General features: G+C 36.4%; 1 protein-coding gene across 1 annotated transcript; it reads right to left on the bottom strand.

Moving 5' to 3' along the window:
- Positions 1 to 34: 34 nt before the first annotated feature.
- On the bottom strand, positions 35 to 22,315 carry pigeon (gamma-secretase activating protein pigeon). The gene is made up of 14 exons (XM_089695991.1): positions 22,091 to 22,315; positions 21,587 to 22,003; positions 21,352 to 21,491; positions 19,811 to 19,942; positions 17,760 to 17,933; positions 12,389 to 12,566; positions 11,686 to 11,990; positions 9,669 to 9,845; positions 5,332 to 5,544; positions 4,475 to 4,624; positions 3,864 to 4,060; positions 2,416 to 2,630; positions 1,722 to 1,928; positions 35 to 857 (listed from the first exon to the last, which is right to left on the bottom strand). The coding sequence occupies exons 1-14, from the start codon at positions 22,149 to 22,151 to the stop codon at positions 709 to 711; spliced, it is 2,715 nt and encodes a 904-aa protein (XP_089552117.1). The 5' UTR covers positions 22,152 to 22,315; the 3' UTR covers positions 35 to 708.
- Positions 22,316 to 22,608: the final 293 nt, after the last annotated feature.

Below are 22,608 nucleotides of genomic sequence, written 5' to 3'. Positions count from 1 at the left end.
CACGGGCGAAGCCGGGGCGGACCGCTAGTTTCTTATAAATGCAATATGTTAACATGAATGAATGATTTCACATTCATTCATTCACAATACGTTAACATGCTACTTATAAGATCTGTAATAATACTTTTTAACTTTGATCCTGTCACCTAGATTTGCAGATAATTATAGAAATATGAGGGAATACTATTAGCTCACGAGAAAGTTTTAAAGTGCATTATTAGGCCAATAAATGCTATAATTTGTTTTATGAAATATATAAAACATAAATCTTTAAAATTAAACCATTTTATTGTGAAGAAAATTCCTTAACTTCCTATGAATAATTTAAAAGAGATCAATATCCTAATTAAAACTTTGAACTTTAAAAATTATATTAAGTAGGTACTAAAAGTTACAACTAAGATTGCAATATGTTAAAATATTTTCCAAAATCACACATTTACCTTACCGTAACATACAACATTTAAAAATTAGAATAAATAATTTTTTGACATTAAAAACATAGATTAACAGAATTAAATACTAAAATAACTTTTGTACAGCAAAATAAAACTAACAATAAACAATACTTCATAAGTAACAATAATGGTAACATTCAAATGAAAAAAATCGTAAATAGTTAAAATACAGATTATAATCAATACAGCTAAACTTTTTTTTGAACTGAATGTAAAATAGTACAGATTAAAAAAAAATACTGACTGCAATCTAAACAGTTACGTCTTGCTGCACAGATGCTAAAGTGGCCTCTATGATCAGATTAAAGTCCAGTTCATTGAGGCTCGCTTTGGCTGTGAGGAGATCCAGGAATGTATCTAATGGAGATAGACGTTCACCTGATGGAAGAGCTGCAATACCTGTGAAATGAGATAGACAGTTAACACAAAGATAGATAACAAAAATTGGTTGTTTGTAAAGTAGGTTTACGATCGAGATGTTTACGTGATAACATAATGCAGTGGCAGCGCTCGAGATGAGACGGGAGATCGGTCCGTCTCTCTCTCGTTATACCTGCGATCGCGCTCATGAGGTTTTGGTGTGACACAAGTTTCTGAACATGTCACTCGACTAAAACGATTTTAAAAACGTTATCACGTTAATAATAATAGACAAGTTGTGCTAAATGTTAGTCTTTTTAGGGTTCCGAGCCACAAAAGGAAAAATCAAAACGATCCTATAAGAGTGCTTTTCCATTTGATCCAATAATGTGTGAGGATGTGTACCGAGAAATGCGTTTGTAAATAACCAATAGTATCGCTTCAAACGCTAAATGAAGCGATATAATTGGTTTTTATTTACCCTTATAGGATCGTTTCGATATTCAAATATTGAAATATGGTGCGAAGCAACGTCTTATAACACAGATAAGGGAGAAATTGTGAAAAGTGTAAATTTACAGCTACAACATATAAAAACTGGTTTATACGGAACCCTCGGTGCTTGAATCCGACTCGCACTTGGCCACTTTTCTTTCAAAATAGTTTTTAAGGTTTCTTGAATGTACAACTTTATTGATGTGTTAAATAAACGCGCTAATCTCAGGAACTACTGTTCCGATTTGAAAAATTCTTTCGGTGTTAGATACCTAGCCCATTTATCGAGGCTATCCTATAGCTTATATATCATCACGCTAAGACCAACAGGATCGGAGCAACGCGGGTAAAACCGCGGGGCACAGCTAGTTAACAAATAAAGTTATTTTCATTTCTCCAATAACTTACCAGTATCCTTAATAGGTCGATGCGGGTGATGGTCCCTTGCGGGCGCAGTGACCCCACTCAACAGAGCAGACGCATGATCTCTCGCACGCAGCACAAGTGCAGCTTTGTTCGGCCAAGACGCTAGGGCCCTACGACCACGCCCCTCCCCCACTAGTTGTATGAGACGCAGCTTGTTGTTCACTGTGCGTGTGCTGTCGTCATCTTTACCTACATGATTGACATAGTTTTTAGTTTAGCCACAGATAATATAATATATGATAAGTATACTAAATTTAAAACTATGACTCAAAATTGGAATGTAAAGTTTCTACATTTTAGCAATATGCGTGCAAGTGCAGGTGTGGTTACTCCATGATGTAATTTATTTTTTTTGTTCTATATTTTATAGACAACATGATCCTTGTAATTTGCATCTGTGCGTTTCTATTTTGTATGTGTGTGAAATGTCGTTTTTATAAGTGAATAAGAATATAATTTTCGTTAGAAAAAAGCAGCATGTGTTGAGACGCTTCAAAATAATTGTCTGCACACTGTTATCTTTTCAAAAATAAGGTTACATATGCGTGAAATGTCAAACTGACAGATATCAACATAATTTTGATACCATATAACGAAAACATCTTACCGAATAAGTTTAAAATTATTGTTTGCATCATAAAACATAAAACCTATACACAACAACAATCATACTCACTAGCAATAATAGCCTTCAACACGTCAATCTGCAGCTCAAACACGTTCCGATGTACGTACTGTGCGAACGCATGGAACCGTAGCGTCTTATATCCGAGGTACGTAAAGAACGAACTGAAGCCCTGCGGCAGTGGGAACGCGAGCGAGTCCGTAGACACGTAGTACTGTTCTAGCAACTTGAAGAGTATCAAGGCATGACTCGGTTCTAGCTCATCTCTGTATATAAAAAAGTAAATGGGTAGGGTGAAAATTTTGTACTTTTAAATGATTTTTAAGCTATTGCATAGCTTTTATCGCGGGCCTTGAGCGCGGGGACCACATCCAGAAATTCCGTAACGAAAAAACCTCACGCTCCCCATTCCGACGGGCACGGAGATGTGGCTTGAAGGCATAGCATGCAATAGCTTTACCGCGGCAGTCCCCGAGTGCCACACGTCTTTTTTTTATTGGTTTAGGAATAAAATTTGGTTAAAGGGAGGTATTATTGTTTTTTTAGCATAGACAAATGAATATTATTTAAAATCGATGAATAGTTATCACAACACAAAACGGAATATCTGGTATACAGGAAACGGTTATTGTAAGTTATTAGAAAATCATATTTATTTTTTGATGTGGAAATATGGACCGACTAATTTAATATCTAAGTCTTATCTTATAGTCCGGGATACATCGCCCATTTTTGCAAGTGATTACTATCAAGCTAATTTTTCGTGAGTAGCTTTATTTTGATGAGATGCCCAATAATTTCATGTACAAAACTCTCGATTGTGGTAGCTACCAGAGGAAACAAGGATAAAATATTTTGATTTGATGGTTCTCAAATCTGAATGTTTTTTTTTGTTCAATCTCAAGATAATTATCTAAATTATTCGAAAAAATATTTGTACTAAAATCTATGGTTTGATCAAAGAGTCCCCCTTTCCAAGTGTATCAATAACGAAGTCATCATAAATGATTACTAACCAGCTGATTTTTTTATTTTCACTTATTTAATACTTATATAATTCAACAGACATATTGTCCTACAAATTGCGTAATAAATATTTGAGAACCGTCAAATCAAAATTATTTATCCTTGTTACCTCTGTAGGCTACCACAATCGAGAGTTTCGTACATGATGGGCATCTCATCAAAATAAAGCTACTCACGAAAAATTAGCTTGATAGTAATCACTTGCAAAAATGGGCGATGTATCCCGGACTATTACGCTAATATGAAACAAAGAAATAACAAACTGCAAAAAAAAACACGCACACCGTGAACAAAATCAAAACCAAACAAGATGAAAATGAACGACGGCTGAAACAAAAAACTTAGCGAAACCAAATAACCAACAAAACCAAGCGACCAAAAATAACAAGACTCAAATGAAAATAAAAACCAAGAAACCAAAAAATCAACAAATGAAAATGAAAACCCAAAACAACAGATCACACAAATCATACACGTATGCAAAACCGCGTGGTTGGTGCGGTAGCGGTATCGCAGCTGCCGCTTTCAGCGCTGCACGACAGAGTGCTCTAGACGCGTCCAGTTGTGCAGCGGCCCAGCGGGTTGCGAGCGCGTGAACGCCGCTTTCAAGCGCTCCAGCGCTGCCGTTGTTGCTTTCGCGCATCAGGTGTACGCTTACGGCGCGTAAATTCTAGATTTCAATTTTTAAAATGAGAGAAAGAACTTAGTTAAAATGGAAAATGGAAGAACTTAGTTAATCTAACCTGTACAATAAATTTTAATACACAATAGTACAATACAACGCGTTACTAATGTTTTCGCTGTAAGGATTAGAAGAAAATGTAAGATTATTTTTAAAAAAATTTAGTGAAACATTTTTTCGTTACGCGTGACATTTTTCCGTTACGCGCCATCTTTTTCTTATCCCTACCACGCGTGATTCGACGTATTTCTGTAAAGTCACATATAGTAATTTTTTTTGAAAAATAAGGTCATAAAGAAGTTTCACTTCTTACGTGTGTACACAAGTACACGCACACATTTTTTGTTTTTATGACGTCATAACAAATTTTTAGTTGATGACGTCATAAGTTAAGCAACTCACAGCAGCTATAATATGCTCCTGCTTGCTGGCCGTGCACACGTCGAGCTCGACGAAGGGGAAGGCGTCTTGTGCCGCGAACGACGCGCGGCGCGGCGCCAGCGGGGCCGCTGTGGGGGACATGGGCGTGCTGCTGCGGGATAGCGCTTCCGGCTGTGGACGTGTGACGTCATTAGTGTGGAACTTGGAATATTAGTATATGTAACGTGTGGGTTCATGGCACTTGGAGTATTAGCACGTAATATGGGAGTCGAGAACGCTTTGGTATGCATTGTGCGGGAAAAAGAGGGACGTTATGAGCTTGTAGCACTGGGAATAAATAGCATGTAATGTGGGAGTAGAGCATGATTTCGGGAAGATCGCACCAAGGAAGGTACTATTCTCTCATGTAAGATTGGAGTGAAATATTATCATGTCAGTGTTACTGTGTTTATTGTGATGAGTGGGGACGCCCTCGTCTTGTATCAGTAATCAGTATCTTCCTGCTTTCCAATATTTTATTTTCATTTTCATCTGCGCAAATGTTCATATTCGGCGACGGTCGTTTACCATCACGCGAGCTACCAGTTACATACTATAAACCTGCATTTACACTTGCCCGCTACAATAAAACAAAGCACCTGGTAGCAGTGCAGGGACACGCGCAGGCGCTCCAGCACGGCGGCGGGCTGCAGGCGGTCGCGCGGCGCGGCCAGCTCACCTGGTAGCAGTGCAGGGACACGCGCAGGCGCTCCAGCACGGCGGCGGGCTGCAGGCGGTCGCGCGGCGCGGCCAGCTCACCTGGTAGCAGTGCAGGGACACGCGCAGGCGCTCCAGCACGGCGGCGGGCTGCAGGCGGTCGCGCGGCGCGGCCAGCTCACCTGGTAGCAGTGCAGGGACACGCGCAGGCGCTCCAGCACGGCGGCGGGCTGCAGGCGGTCGCGCGGCGCGGCCAGCGCGCACAGCGCGGCCCACAGGCGCGTCCACGCGTCCTCCGCGAACTGGCTCACGCGCTGGCGCGGCGACAGCACCACGGCCGCCACCGCGCTGCGCCACAGCGCCGCCTGCGACACCGACACGCACACCGCGCCCGCCTGCACACACACATGACACAATCAACATTGTAACGCATTTCATTAAAGAAATAAAGTTTAAATGGCGGCGCTTATCATTCCCTCTCGCTTACACACTGCCGTACAGTATGCAAAAAAATAGGGTAAAGTAAATCACTAAAATGTATTTGATTTTCTAAATTTACAATGACAATTATGTATTTAAGATAGTAAATAATATTTTATTGGAATGTGTCATAATATGTTCTTTGGGAAAATTTTTATGGGCTCAATACTAGTATTATGGGGATTTTGTTGCATTCTGTATACGTAAATATGATAATTCATAACAAAACAGTTTATCAATAAACAAATTGAAATAATTAATAAAATAATTATCCATTTACGTTATTTTTATTTTCTTTTTTACTGACCCTACCATATGTCAGTGTCAGCTTTGGCCGCCATTGAAGATTCGTTTCTATAATGGAACGCGTTATATTGATCACTGCAGTACGACGTGCGCGGCGAGGTAACACCGCGGAGGACGACGCGGCGGCGAGTATTAGCCATAAAATGCTTATATATACGCATAAAATAAATATTTAAAATGCTGCATCTTTTATTTAACTACGACCGCAACAAATATACGAATTAAGTGAACTATGTATAACCTTAACTCATTGGGCCCCGAACGGCCCAATCGGTCCACGACACCATAGATTTTCTATACTCTGTCCATTATATTATTTGCTCTTTGACAGCTCACAACTATGAAATTTTGTATTTATTATGTTAAAATGTCATTCATTAAAATACTGTGCTTCATGGACAGTTACCGCCCACTTAGAGATGTGCTTCACAGAACGATTCGATATAATTGTGCCACAGATTATAAATAATCGTTATGTGAATATATCCGATAAAAAAGTCTTCTACTAAGTTAATGTTATATAAACATAAAGACAACCAAATTGTATGATAGAAACCAACTAAAATATTATCTATATATATATAATTCAAAGGTGACTGATAGTGTGATCTATCAACGCACAGCCCAAACCACTGGACGTATCGGGCTGAAATTTGGCATGCAGGTAGATGTCGTAACGTAGGCGTCCCCTAAGAAAGGATTTTAGAAAATTCATCCCCTAAAGGGGTAAAATAGGGGATGAAAGTTTGTACGATGCAAATTTATCTTTTCCACGCAGGCGAAGCTGCGGGCAACAGCTAGTTATAATATAAAGTTTTACTTTTTTTTAGTTTATGATAAACAAATAAAACAACGAGAGTAGTTTAATCTATTTTATTATCCTAAGCCGTCAGAATTAAAATCTTCACTAGATTCGTCCGATGAAGAGTCTTCCGTAATATGTAGGATAAGTTCTTGTGTGCAAATATTGTCAAATGCAATATCACGGTCCCAATCATATAATATGACACGTTTAGTTCTCTCCACCACTCTTGCCCAGTTCTCGGCCGTCACGTGGCTGCTAGCGTCTTTTAGTAATGCCAACATTTTATTCGCTGTGAATGGCGGGCTCGTATTGCTTCTCGCAGCATGCCCTTCTACTTGAGCCCAGATGAGCTCTATAGCGTTGTATTGGCAGTGATATGGAGGAATTCTAAGGACGATATGGCCATATTCTATTGCCATTTCATCTATTACAAAACGTTTAGGTTTTTTTTTATTTTTAATATTTGTAATAATTCTATTTTTAACATAGAATCGTCCACATTTTCTCCATTATCACGAAGCCAATTAATAATTTCATGTTTTTTATTAGCTTGTGTTGGCATTTTATCAATTTGGCGAGAGTGGTAAGGTGCGTTATCAATCAAAATAGTAGATGGTTCTTCCAATGATAGGAGCATTTTTTGAACCACTCTTCATAGACTTCTGCATTCATTTCTTCGTGGTAATCGCCTGATTTCTTAGATTTAAATGCCAGCAGTGCATTTCGTACAAAACCTTTTGCCGTACCAGCGTGACAAATGATGAGGCGTTCACCTTTTCCCATTGGTACTGCGGAGGTTGACGCAGCAGTATCGTCGGTCCAGGAACGGGATATTGTGTGGTTAGCGTTGAGCCATGTTTCATCTGTAAAAACAATATGTATTTGTCCAATCTTGTATTCTTTTTGCCTGTCTTAAAAAGTCACATCGTGACAAAGCAACATCAGTACGTTCCATTAACACTTTTCGTTTATCACATTTTTAAATGAAAAACCAATTGTTTTTAAAACTCTCGCCAATGAAGATTTTTGACCACGAAATAAACCACTTCTTTCCAAGGAAACAATAAGTTTTCTTAAAGTTGGAATTTCTTTTTCAAATAGTAGTCATATAAATGACGACGAAGGGCATCAGCGTTAATCAACAACACCTGTCACCTTACGAGGCCGGCGCTTTCTTTTTGGTGTAGAAGGTTTGTTTCTTTCCAAGCCACTCCTACCGTAGGCATCATTAGTAATTTTAGTCACAGTTGGTAGACTGATACCCAACGCGGCCGAAACACGGTTTCGCACTTGCGAGAAAAGTATAAGAGGACCGCCATTTTGATTTTCTTTCTCAAATAAATCACAAAGTTTTAGTTTTAGTTTTATTTTCAAGATCAATGCATCTAAACACTCACAAAAGATGCACCGAGGAATAAAACTACTCAACTCAAGGCGACAAACAAATGCGAGAGAACACTCAGCGAACATAAATGCGTGTGACTGGCACGGGCGTTTTGCTGCGAGTGACGGATGACGTCAAAATGGTGGCCGGTGGATGGTCGGTTGATGTTACCATTATACATATAGGTAATATAATGTCAAAGCGTTTGGAGATTTTAGCAATTAAAATATATGTATTTATATTAATAAATGATATATAATCTTATATATAAAAATGAATCGCAAAATGTGTTGGTAAGCGCATAACTCGAGAACGGCTGAACCGATTTCGATAATTCTTTTTTTATTATATTCCTTGAAGTACGAGGATGGTTTTTATGTAGAGAAATCGTAAATATGTACCACGGGCGAAGCCGGGGCGGATCGCTAGTCTTATATATAAAAATGAATCGCAAAATGTGTTGGTAAGCGCATAACTCGAGAACGGCTGAACCGATTTCGAAAATTCTTTTTTTATTATGTTCCTTGAAGTACGAGGATGGTTTTTATGTAGAGAAAACGTAAATATGTACCACGGGCGAAGCCGGGGCGGACCGCTAGTATAATATATAAACAAAACAAAAACGCAATATAAAATGTTTATAATATTATGTACTTAATATTACATTGCTTATTATTACATTTACGTAATTTAATTAATTTAATTTATTTATTCGATTAATGGTTATATTAAAAATTCATAATCGGAATGATATCACAATCGAGAATCTTTTGAACATCACTAAAGCTATCAACCGTCGAACTGTCAAAAAGCAATTCTAAAGGTAGCATTCGGATCTGGGCAGTCGCGACCCGGCAGCCGCTGCCCCGCAGCCGCGACCGTGGTCGCGAGGCACCGCTTCGTAGGGAATTGTATGCGATAGTGTCCGACGCAAGCGACCGAGCCGCGCGGCCAAGGGGCGTGGCCTGCTCGCGACTTTGGCAGCGCCGCCGGGCCGCTCCGGGAGCAGTACGGTCGCGCTGCTGGCGACGTTTACCGATGAAAACGACGAGTTTTTAGTTGAATTAATTGCTAAAAATCCACCACTTTACGATCCTTGACTCAAAACCTATAAGGATAATGTTATGATATAATGAATCGATTTTATTCCTCTTTGATGATAGTAAGACCAACATTATTTGGTCGTCCTCTTCTTCGTCCTCTATCAGTCTCTTCACGAGTTCTCGCTTTCGTATATTTGACTATTATTTTGACTGAGTGCTGTTTGACTACTGCGCGTGGCAGTCACTGCCCGGGTCGCGGACGCTGTAATCCGTAAGCTTCTGGCAGCGCCGCACAGCAGTGACAATTTTCCCGGCTGCAGGGCCGCGGCTGCCAGGTCGCGACAGCCCAGATCCGAATGCTACCTTTATAGTGGACAAACTATACTGTGTCTGTGATTCCGGGGCCTGAGTTATTAATATAAAAAAAATATTACAAATTAAAAAAAAGAACTTCCATTACAACACGTGTCCTACGTTCACCTAGCGACACTTCTAACTCACCTTAACATCCCCGAACTTCAAGTGCAAAGTGAACGGCAGCCAGTTCATAAGAGTAGCGGCGGCGGCGGGCAGCGAGCGGCGCGTCACTGCGTACGTAGTGCCTACTAAGTACTCCTGCATTACTTTTTGTAGACCGCCTAGACCGTCGTTTTGGTTCACGCATAACCAGGATATTAGCTGGAAAATTATTCAATCGATAATTTTGTAAAATATAAGAAACATGTTATTAATTTTTCTTTGTAAATAAAATATAATCCAAAAAACATTGTGTGGTTTTTATTTCCTAGATCACAAGCCTTGTTATCTTTACAATGATATTTCAATGCAAAGTTAAAATTGTCTACATGTAAAATTTCGAATAGAAAGATTCATCTTCATTTAAACAAATACCGGTAAAACCTGCTAGCTTTGCCAACGGTTGCAGACTTTGCCATAGCCAACTTCTGAGGGAAAAAGTGTAGTCACATCTTAATATCAGTTTTTTGTCATTTATGCATGCCTGTATAGTAAAATTTATGAGTTAAATGGCAACACCGAATGAGATGTGGCAGTCTAGCTTGTTTTTGAGATGTCATTTTCGGCGGTTACTTTTTTCGAATGTTGGCGGTATGAAACTTAGTGCTCCGGAACTTTTACAAAAACAAACGGGAAAAGCTTTGCCTACGTAAGTATTTTTTTGATATTATGTTAACATAATGTTCTTTAGCTAAATAAAAGCTGATTTACTATGCTACAAGCTACCTTTACTTCGCAATTGGTATTGGTAAATTCAACAACCCCAATCACAACGTCTGTGATGATGACTTTGCCATGTTTTGTTGGAGGTTAGGGCTGCCACAAAATTTCTGATGAATATTTTAATTAAATTGTCATTGTAAGAACCTACTGACTGGTGAAAAAAAAATATAACTAGTTAGGTAGCCAGGTATGAAATACACAGTGCATGTGCTTAAATGAAGGTTGTTTTACAAAAGGTATTTATTTATTTAATTATTTATTGCACACACAAAAGAAATAGAGACACATAAAGTACAGCTAATAGGCAATAATGTGTACAAACGGATTTTAAAACTTAATTGGATTGGTTCCTATCAAGTTTAAAATAACAAGAATTTTTATATTCAATCAAGATCATATAAATAAGAATTTGTCATTGTTTAAATCTTTTAGGAATGTCGTGTAATGTGTGATATTAAAAAAAAGTTAGTTAGTTTAATGAATACTATTTTTTTTTTGTTTTATTATGTAAAACAATTCAAAGTTAAGAAACTAACTAGAAGTAATTGATTATGTTTTTTTTTTTACTTTTACTAAATTATTCCTACTACGAAAACATTTTTATTTGACAACCCTAACCCTAACTTCTTCTTATATAGGAAATATTTTGGAAAGGTTGGTGAATTTGCCACCTTCTTAGAGAGTTAAATTACCAGTGCTAAATAATATAAAGTTTTTACTTTATTTTACGGGATATAGGAAGAGTGCAAATATATTACTTTTTAACCTCATAAACTCCAAAAATTTCATTTTTTCTTTCATATGGCAAATTTACCAGAAGTGACAGCTAACTTTGCCATAATTGTTTTTATGCTTAAAATATTATAATTTACAAAAATGAAATAGATATTTAGTAATAATGTAAATTTTCATGAAATTTACTACGTCTAGGTGCAGGTTACTCATTACGTTTTCATACAATTATATTTTTTTAAAGCGAATCAAACTTTTTGACACATGAAAAAGTGGCAAAGTAAGCAGGTTTCACGGTACACTATAAACCACACTTAATTGAGTAACAAAAAAATCTTAAACAACTATTTATTAACTTAATAAAAAAGGACAAACAAAATTATGAATACTATTCGGCTCGTTAGCGGCTCACAAAAAAGTGTTTCTATTGAATTCATTGACTCATTTCAAACCACCAAACAATTCAATTTCGTGTGAACTAAAATCGAAAAATATTATCCTTATTGCAAATTATTAACCACATTAATCCCACTACAACTACACTTACGTCTTCCGCCAGATCCGTGTTGCCCTCATGCTGGACCAGATAATGCAGAACACCGAGCCTATTTTCTACCACCGTATCGCTCTTGAACGTAGCAGCCAAGTCCTTTTCCGATACGTTCATAGTAACAATATCTAAAGTGTTCAGGTCCACCATAGTGTGAGGCCCCCAGCCCACTAGTGGGGCAAGACTGGGCCCACTTTCTGTGCTCTCTGAGGGAATGACTATGTGGCAACATGGCTCGTGGTGCGGACTTATGTCGATTAAGTGCGTGAACAGCATTGGTATGTGTACGAGCAAGTGGTTCTCTGTGAAGAGAATGTTTTACACATCAATTCTATAAAGCTGAAGGGATTGCTTGTTACGTTGGACACGCAAATCTCTGGAACTATTACAGTAAGCATTTTTTTTAATAAGGTAAGTATCAATTTTTCTGTCGTAAATAGTGTCAATTGTAATAAGCGGAATGTCACTTCTGGAACATTAAAAAAAAGATTTTGCAGAAAGGATAAAAAAATAAAAATAAAGATTTCTACTCGTCGAGTTAAAAAATGTTATATCACAAAATGTTTCTCAAATTATCATAATGTATCGTAGATATCGCATGAACATATTAAAAACTCATTCAATTTTAAGCTCCCAAAAGAGAATTCTTTAAAAAATAAAAAATAAATATTACATCATCGATTACGAGTTTTTCACATACCAGCATACAATGTATACGAAGGTCGCAAAGACTTGGCCAAAGACCAGGGCAGGTCGGGCACCACGTTGTGCACTACGCAACCGTGGTGTAATAGCGTCACAGAGTATGCGAAGTTCACACCAGAGTCTTTCAGATCCACGTCATCCAGCACAAGAGAACTGGTCGAGTCGTCTAGTGGCTGGAAATAATAGCTACATTAAAATATTAAATAAAAACGACCGGAAATGGAATAGGAGTATTTATTTATTTATTTATTTATTTATTTATGATGCACCAACAGTAACTCAATTTGTAACATTATATAAATAATCGTACATAAAGTCTTAATCTACCTAAATTGGCTACTAATTATAGGTACATACAGCATTACTTCAGAATTGGATTGAATTTATAAATTTATATTGAATTTAATATTTAATCTAAATAATTATACACAGAAAAAAAATGTTAGATGTAGAGCAATGTGAAAACAATATTGTCAAAAATAATTGTCGGAATTCAATAACATTTTTACAGTCATTCAATAAGAGATTTTGAGGATTAACGATTTAAATTTCGTTAATGATTGACCGAAGATGTCTATGTCTCCCGAGATACTCGTGAGCTTATTATACTCGTGGGAGAGTCTCACTATGGGTGAATTTTTGCCAAGATTTGTCCTATATGAAGGCGCACTCAGGAGGGAACGGGGTTGACGGGGGAGTCTAGACGGTACATTGATACAGAGCCTACTAAGTAATGCTGGACAGTCGAGACCGTTATTCAACAATTTGTATAAGAACGAAAGATCAGCTATAGTGCGACGCGATTCGAGAGATGTCATGCTAAAGTGTTTAAGCCTGCCTTCATAAGAGCTTATGGATCTTGCGATACCAGCTCGGTAAGCAAGATGGCGTACAAGTCTCCTCTGAATATTTTCAATTCTATTTTTGTGAATCTGATAACAGGGGTTCCAAACTATACTGCAATACTCCAAACGAGTGCGCACGAAGCTATTATAAAGAAGTAGAGCAGTAGAGGTGTTTTTAAATTCCTTTGAACAACGCAGAATAAATCCAAGAGAACGGTACGCCGCTGCGATGACAACATCATAATGTTCTATAAAACGTAGCTTACAATCCAAGTGCACTCCCAGATCGCGAATCGTAGACACTTCCATTAGCATGTTACCCTTAATGTGATATTTGGAGAGTATTCTATTTTGGGAACGAGTAAAAGATATCTGGTAACACTTGCCACAATTCAGATACATTGCGTTTCTTTCGCACCAATTAGTCAGTCTATCCAGGTCAGATTGTATTAAATCGGAATCAGCACGAGAATTTATTTGACGAATTAATTTCAAATCGTCAGCAAATAAAAATGGTGTACTGTGCTGGAAAATATCAGGCAAATCATTAATAAATATGTTAAAAAATAATGGGCCCAGGGTTGACCCTTGAGGCACTCCTGATGTCGCTAAGAAATACTCGGACTGAACTCCATCCAGAACTACCGACGACCTTCTTCCACCTAAATAAGACTTGCACCAATTCAAAATATTTCCTGTAATTCCGGCGTGTTTCAACTTGTCAACCAATATGCGGTGGCTGACTTTATCAAAAGCCTTAGAAAAGTCGGTGTAGATAGCGTCAACTTGGAAACCTCGGTCTACGGCATCTGACACATCGCTTATGAAGGCAACTAGGTTGGTGTTCGTAGATCTCTTGTTGACAAAACCATGTTGATTGATGGATAAAGAGCTCTGGACAGTGGAATATAAATGGCTATATACAAGGGACTCGAAAACTTTTGCCATTGTGGAGAGAATAGAAATTGGACGGTAATTAGAAACCAATTCACGTTTGCCATTTTTGTATATGGGTACAATTCGAGCCAGTTTCCATTTTGACGGAAATATTCCCTTCTCAAGTGAGGCGTTGTATATATACGAAAGTGGCAAGGACAAAGCTCGAGCGCAAGACGTCAAGAAAAAAGGCGGTATATTATCAGGTCCCGCGCCCTTGGACTTATCTAATTTTAAGAGTGCTCTGTAGACAGCATGTTGAGATATGTTAAAAGAATTTGTGATTTTAATAAGGGAAACATCATTGGATGAAGAATAATCGGGTGAAGTATGTGTTGGATCAAATACAGAAGAAAATTGCTTTGCAAATAAATTAGCGATATCAGTAGGATTGTTGGCGACTTCTGAATTCAAAACCATCTGCGAGGGATAAGTGGATCCGCCTTTCCGCAAGTTCTTAATATGAGTCCAAAAAATTTTAGGCTGAGTTTTAACCGCCTTTTCAATCTTGTCTAAGTAGTTTTTGTAGCAAACTTTAATTAAGGTGGCACCTTCCTTACGCAGATAACTAAATTCAAGAACGTCTAGCGGATTACCATATTTTTTTACCTTCTTACGTAGTTTTAATTTCTTTTTAAGCACTTTTATAAGATGATTTGAGTACCAAGGAGGATAAAAATTCAAATTCAAATTCAAATTCAAATTATATTTATTTGCAAGAATGTAGTTACAAATTATAGATGTTTTTAATTACAATATTATGTGGCTAATACATTCTACCCATTAACCACCTTGGTATCGAAAAGTCATCGGTATATGTTGTTTAATAACATTCCTGATAACAGCATAAAAATTATCAACAATAACATCTATTCCCTCTGTTAAATTCAGTTCATGTTTCCAGTTAATGCAGTCGAGAGTGTTAATTATTGTATTGTAATCTGCTTTAAAAAAGTTGTAACGATATGAGGGCTTCGGTTTACATTTTCTGGTAATTTTAGTATTAGGTGTGATAACTAAAGGGGGATGGTACCTGTCAACTTCTCTTATAGGACTAGGGCATACTTTTATATCAATGCAATCAATGTCTGAGAGTACTAAATCAAGGACTTTACTTTGAGAATTTTTAAATCCATTGCGCTGAGTGAAATCATGCAAAGTGAGGAAATCCACCAGACGATCTCTTAAACGAGAACCACAGCAAGAAGGAAATAAGAAGAAGTTTGTATTGTCGTATACCCAATCAATGCAGGGAAGATTAAAATCACCAAGAAGAATCGTAGAACCAGACGAATATCCATCAATGACAGAACTACAGTTGCCAAGAAAATTATCTAGTATATTATAGGTGACAGGGGGCGGCAAATAGACAGCACATATCTTCATAGAATCATGAAAATCGCCACCGGAACCAATAGCAATCCATACATCCTCATAATTACTCTCCCAATCTGACATACGTCTTGACAAAATTTTATTAGAAACTGCAATGAGGACTCCGCCCCCCAATTTCTTATGATTACTGATATTGGAGGATTCACGATCGCGACGATATACAGTGAATGTGTTATCGAAAATTTCATTGTCAAAAATCCCACCGTGCAGCCACGTCTCAGTTAAGACATAGACATCATAGTCTGAGTTTTGTATATGCTGACGTACATTAACTAAATTACTACGTAAACCTCTTGTATTCTGGTAATAGATTTTGATAGAATCGAAAATAAAAAGTATAACAATAAATCTTGTCAATAAACATAATATTAATACCCGATTAGGATACCGACTTCAATTTTTCCAGGCTTCCTATGACAATAGTCTCAGACACCTCGTCCTTTTTCATAAATATTCGACCACCACGCACCCATACAAATTTGTAGTTAATTTCCTTTGCTCTCAATCTAGTGGCAGCATGAATTATTTTGTTAGTCGGTGATAAATGTTCGATTATGTAGATAGGTGAGGGTGTATCTGATGCAATACCAAGGTCAGCAGAGTTCAATTTGTTCTTTTTGTTGTTCTTATTATACTGCTGGCTAGCTGCAAGAAAGGTGTCACGAATGCGAGGGCTGCCAAATTTGACGAGTACAGATCGTGGCCTGTTACTTTTTGGGTTCATTTTAGCGATTCTGGAGCAATACATTATGTCGGTATCTTTTATGTCGCACTTAATGACCTTGCTGAGTTGGAGAACTGTATTAATCAAATTTTCTGAGCGATGTTCTGGCACACAATGCAATTCAACATTATTAGACCGTGCATGTTGTTCCATTGAGTTTAAATCTCTTCTCAAATCCTTTAATGAGTTCATGAGAAAAGCGTTGTCCTTTTCCAATTTATTTATTATAATACATTTTTCTTCAAGTTTTGATTTAATATCATCGTATTGTCCGCTGTAGAATGTAAGTGATTGCTGAAAATCGGCTATTAGGTTATTGATTTTATTAAACTGTTCGCTGAATAGGGACTTAACCGATTCTCTAAGAGCCTGACTTATTTCTTGCCTAATAATTTCTCTCAATGAACTGCTTTTTAAATCGGTTAATAAAGTGTTATTATCTGTCTCAGCCGGAGCGTGTTGCATTTCTTGGCCAAGAAACGCGCAATCCCCTGATGGGGAAGGCAGCCTTGCCGCACGGACCGGCGTATTCGTGTTATCCAACTTAGGTTCTTTGATTAAACATCCAGGGCATATCCACGAACTTTTAGTCTTAGCATTCATTGATTTGAAACGCCTTTCTGTTATATTCGCGCAAAGAAGATCAAACCAAAGATTGCATTTATAACATTGTAGGCCATCTCGGCTTTTAAAAGCGCTCATACATCCGGCACAATTAATTGTAGACATGACAAAGCGATTATGAATCAAGTCCAAAATTTGACAAAGTAGCGCTTCAAGCTATGCACCTTAGAAATACGTTTAGTGGTATAAGTAGATTCAAAGCAATATAATTCTGTACTTGCCGTCCCGATGTTCTGATTTATAGCCTCGGCAAAAACGTCGTAAGCGCCAGGAAATCAGCGTCGCTTACGCGTTTTTATCGTAAACAGTCTTAACACTTCAAAGTCTGTCGTACATTAATGTTTTATAATGGTTTTATACTTTTATTTCGTATTTACACTGTACACTGAATATTAAATTGTTCACTAATAGTTCGTTTATATAGTTACAAACGATTATGACACTGTACAAGACTCAAACTGCACTTTTAACTAGTTAATTTGATAAAATAAACGGGAGCAAATTATACACACTGATATGTCTGAGGTAGGATAATTAATTATGTAAGTATATATTGATCAATTAAAATACAAAGTTAAAAACTTTGAAGGAAAAGGCGCAGATCCGATCAGAAATATAGCCAAGCGAATCGAATCACTTTTGGTTTTTTTGTAATTAAGTTTATTAAACCTTGTAAAGTTAATGATAACAAACGCGCAGCAGTACCTGCTGATCAGAGATAATATACATGTCAAAACCACACATTCATGAACAGAGGTAGGTACAGCCTTATCTGTATAGGACCCGCAAACTGACGCCACGAAAGACAGGGGAATGTTTAGCTGAAAAGTTAACATTCATACCTTGTACAAATAATGATGACAAACGCACAGCATCCCTCGCTGGTCGCAGATAATATACAGGTCGAGACTGCAGTCGTGTACCCGTAAAGGTACAGGGTCATCTTCATACGACCCGCAGGCAGACGCCGCGCCGTGCGCTCCCGGCATGTGCGGGAGAGACAGGGGAATGTTAAGCTGAAAAGTTTTTTTTTATTTCATAAAATAAAATAAAATATTTTTTACCCATTGAAACGAATGATGGTAACAATCGTTCGGCAGTTAGTACATAATTATGTATTAATTATCTGCGTAAGCCAATGTGAACAATAAGAGTTCAGTGGAATAATTTCACGACCAAAGTACAACAACAACAGTTAGATATATCATATACCTAAAACAACATATTGATGAAAATTCTCACCCACGATTATATTACCGTACATTTTGGAAATTGGATTGAATAAAATATTATGGCGAGGTCAATGGGAGGCGCAGGCGCAGGTGAACTCATCGTCATGCCATAATCTTTCACATAATTCAAATATGATCGGATAAATCACGCTGTCCGAAATATTAGCAAGGGTAATACAAGAGTGGATATATTTTTAAAGCCTAGGACAAAAAAAATCCCTTGTGCAAAAAAATATCTAAAATATATTTAACTCTTTCTTACTCTCTCTTTTATAATAAACTAGCTTTCCGCCCGCGGCTTCACCCGCTTTGTCTAAAACCTAATAAATTAGATACTAAAACCTTCCTCGAGAATAATCCTATCTATTAAAAAAAACCGCATCAAAATCCGTTGCATAGTTTTAAAGATTTAAGCATACAAAGGGACATAGGGACAGAGAAAGCGACTTTGTTTTATACTATGTAGTGAAGTGATGTAATTACTAAAAAATTCCAAAATGCATGTTTAAGTATTTTTTTTTTGGTTTAAAGAAAAAACAAAATTATTATGAATATGCTAAATTGGATCGCTCGGAACTTCGGAAGGTTTAATCGACCTTCAATTCATTTTCGCAAAAATGATGTCACCTGATATTAAATAAATATTTTTATAGGTGGCAACTGGCACTATTAGTATACAATTAATGACGTCATAAAGAATACCGTTAATAACGTATTTAATTAATTAACCGATTAAACAAATAATTATAATGAAAAAAATATGGTCATATTAAAATATTATGTGTCAGTTTATAATTACTCTACATACAGTAATTTTAGTTTTTACGCAAACACGTTTGCATAAGAAATAAGAATTTTACAATATCAGATATCACAAACAACTTGTCAAAGTATTCTAAACAGAACAGTCATAAGTGGTGCGTTGGGTTCTGCTATAATTTTTTATTTCTTATTTTATAGACTTGGATGCCAACACCATAAAATCTGGTTACCTACTTCTAAACCTTCGTGCCTCCATCTTCTAAGAACAGTTCTACATTATAATTCCTGAAAAACTACAGAACCCGCAACGGATAAGAACTGTCTAGTACAAACATCTACCCAACATCAAAATCAACAATATATGGAGCTGATTCTAACGCTCTCATTTTTTATTATAACGCATCATTTATCACAAAACGTGAATGACATCGTCTACTCATCTCAGTCTTTAAAGTATTCAAATTTATTCCGTCTGCCTGAGATTATAATATCAACTTGAAAAAAATAGGTTTTTTTTAGGAAAATTCTGTTTACGGGCATGATAATTATGGGCTTCCATGGGCCTCTCAAAAATAAATAATATCTGACATATTTTTTCTTTACCAATGCAATATTTCAACAAAATTAAAAAATGTTTTCAATAATGAACATGATTCTCAACTCCATAATTAGTTAATTTACACAAATACATTTAAAACGTCAGTCAATACTTCTTTTCTGGTCATGATGAACTTGAATACCAATAATAAAGGGCTTTTCATTAAGCACGGGTAGACTATCATTACGGTATCACTTAAGGAATAAAGGGCATATTGTTATGTCCAAATTCCACTTGACTAACACAAAAATTTTAGACTTTAGAAAAATTTTAAAACACTCAGAATTTGTTCTCATCTTACGACAGTCTCATGAGGCAGATCCGCGTGAAACTGTAATGCTGATAGTGTCGGCGTCAGTTCAGTTGGAGATTTATCTTCTTCGTCCTCAGCAAAGCTTTGAGTTGGCGCCCGATAGTGGATGTAGAATAGTACCTTTAAAAGAAAAACATATTAGAAAAAAGCTTTAAAAATTTAAAGTAACCCTAATAATATATAAAACCGTAATAAAATAGTAAAGCTATTGCATGCTATGCCTTCAAGCCACACATCCGTGCCCGTCGGAGTGGGGAGCGTGAGGTTTTTTCGTTACGGAATTTCTGGATTCGGTCCCCGCGCTCAAGGCCCGCGATAGAAGCTATGCAATAGCTTAAAATTGTTGAGTAGGTATTAAATAAAAATGAATAAATCCATCAAAAAAATATTATTCATAAATGATAATGGATTCCTAATGATAAGTTGAATAGGTCATAATGACCTATTAATGATATGTCAACAAGTATAGTAACTAACAAATTTATAACTGTATTGAATGTTAATGTTTAATTATTTTTAATATATTTTTTTCAGCATTAACACTTTCTTTAGCCATTAATATTTAGCCAAATTTATGCAATCACTCTTTTAGTTTGTAAAAAGTTTTACGAAACTGGTGTAAAAAGAACACGAAAAATTTTGATTTCGTAAATATTTTTTTTAATAATTCAAAAAACTAAAGTATACTAATACTTATTTATGATTGACTACTCACAAGATGTCAACATCAATATAATTCTCATAATTTAATTATATCCAGGAAGCATACAATTAGTAGTAAATAAGGTCATTATGAAGATGTAGGTATTTAATTAATTTATTGCATTCAAGGATAACAGCTTCAGGCATCCACTATTTGAAAACTTGATATATAAAGAAATACGTGAAGCACTCGGGGACTGCCGCGGTAAAGCTATTGCATGCTATGCCTCCGTGCCTGTCGGAGTGGGGAGCGTGAGGATTTTTTCGTTACGGAATTTCTGGATTCGGTTCCCGCGCTCAAGGCCCGCGATAGAAGCTATGCAATAGCTTAATTATAAAAGCAAAGAGCTATAATATATATTTATTTATATTTTATTTGTATAGATATTAATTCTTCCTGTTGAGTTTAAATTTTTGCAATCATTAATTGATGTTCAACCAGTGTTTGAATAAAATAAACATAAAAAATATATCAAATCTACTTCAATATCAATATATTGGTATTAAAATTATGTAAAACTATATGTTTGATAATGTTAGAAGGAAACATTCTGGATTTACATAATTACATTGTTATTGGTACTTTATTATTTTTTTATGACCACCATAATATAGGTTATTAATCCATACTGATTCTATTATAATTTAACTAGCTGTGCTCCGCAGTTTCACCCGCATTGCTTGATGATATAGCCTTCCTCAATAAATGGGCTATCTAACATGGAAAGAATTTTTCAAATCGGACCAGTAGTTCCTGAGATTAGCGCGTTCAAACAAACTCTTCAGCTTTAAAATATTAGTATAGATTTAATGTATTCCATACTTACTTGATTGACACAATCCCATTGGGCCCAAGAAAAAACATGAACAATTGTCTCTGGCTCTGGATAAATACCATCGAAACCCCACTTGTCTGTGCCATCATCACATTCATTTAGAAACATTGGTGTTCTGTATATTTTAATACCTAAAAACAAATCAATTGAAAACTTGAACTTGAATAGGTACAGTTTTAAATAGCAAAATTACTCATATACCTATACTTGGATATATAAAACTTACATTCCAAATGCTTGAACAATATGAATCTGTCATTTCTTATGCCAGGACTGTACTTATTGCTCTTTCCATACACATATTGCACCATTATTTGTTTCGTGGATTGTTCTTCTACCTCTTCAGGTCCAGTCACCTTGTCTGGAAGGATTGCAACCAGATATGGTCGATAAATGGGCTCTTCATTGGCATCTGTAGGAATGTCTTTGACCACATAAACAACCAAACTATGCGACGAATTTACAGAAGCCTGTATTATGTTTAGTTTCTCCTCAAAGGTATAAAGGGTCTTCAAACTTTTTGTCTTATTCGTATACACGCCTATATTTAAAACGTCTTTGCTTTCGCGTGTCGATATCCATGTCAAAATTTGTGACCCATCTTGTTCTTGGCCCACTAGACGCCACTCGCGAGCTGTTACTTCTGGAATTGTGTGTTTGAAGTGATTAATTACTCAGAATAAGTTGTTTTTGCCGACAAAAATGGGTAAACATTGAAACAGTAACATACCTTCATCGCTTTGTGATTGTAAGACACCGCAAAGCTTTACGGCTAAATTATGAGAAGTCATTATTATAATGTTTGAGAAAATTATCTCACTTCACTTCACAGTATTGTAATAACGATAACCATAAGTATTTAATAATACTTCATAATCAGAACCTTTTCTCTTCAACAGATATCGACTTTTCCTGACTTAATTTTCTATCAGCTGGTGCCCAGCTGTGCATTGGAGTGAAGATAGTTGCAGCAGTACAGCCAACATAAAAACAAAACAAAATTTTACCAAGCAGTCAACACCATTGCCAATCACATTGATCGACCAATCACAAAACTTTATTTGGCTGTAGAATTATTTTTCATTCCACGGAATTATTATCTGTAATATAAACCTTGTAAGAACAAATTTATTTAAAATTTCACACAATAAGAAACATTATAACATTTTGAAGATAATATACAAAATATACTAATAAAATTCAAAATAAATGTTTAAAAAATATTTTTTACTGAATTGTTCGTAACAT

This window comes from Colias philodice, chromosome 6, assembly GCF_061535455.1.
Source record: "Colias philodice isolate Cphi_HAF_F1 chromosome 6, ilColPhil1 Martin Lab GWU primary, whole genome shotgun sequence".
In the NCBI taxonomy this organism is placed as follows: Eukaryota; Metazoa; Arthropoda; class Insecta; order Lepidoptera; family Pieridae; genus Colias; species Colias philodice.
The sequence above is the reverse complement of the archived record's forward strand: the minus strand, read 5'-3'. Positions and strand labels throughout refer to the sequence as shown.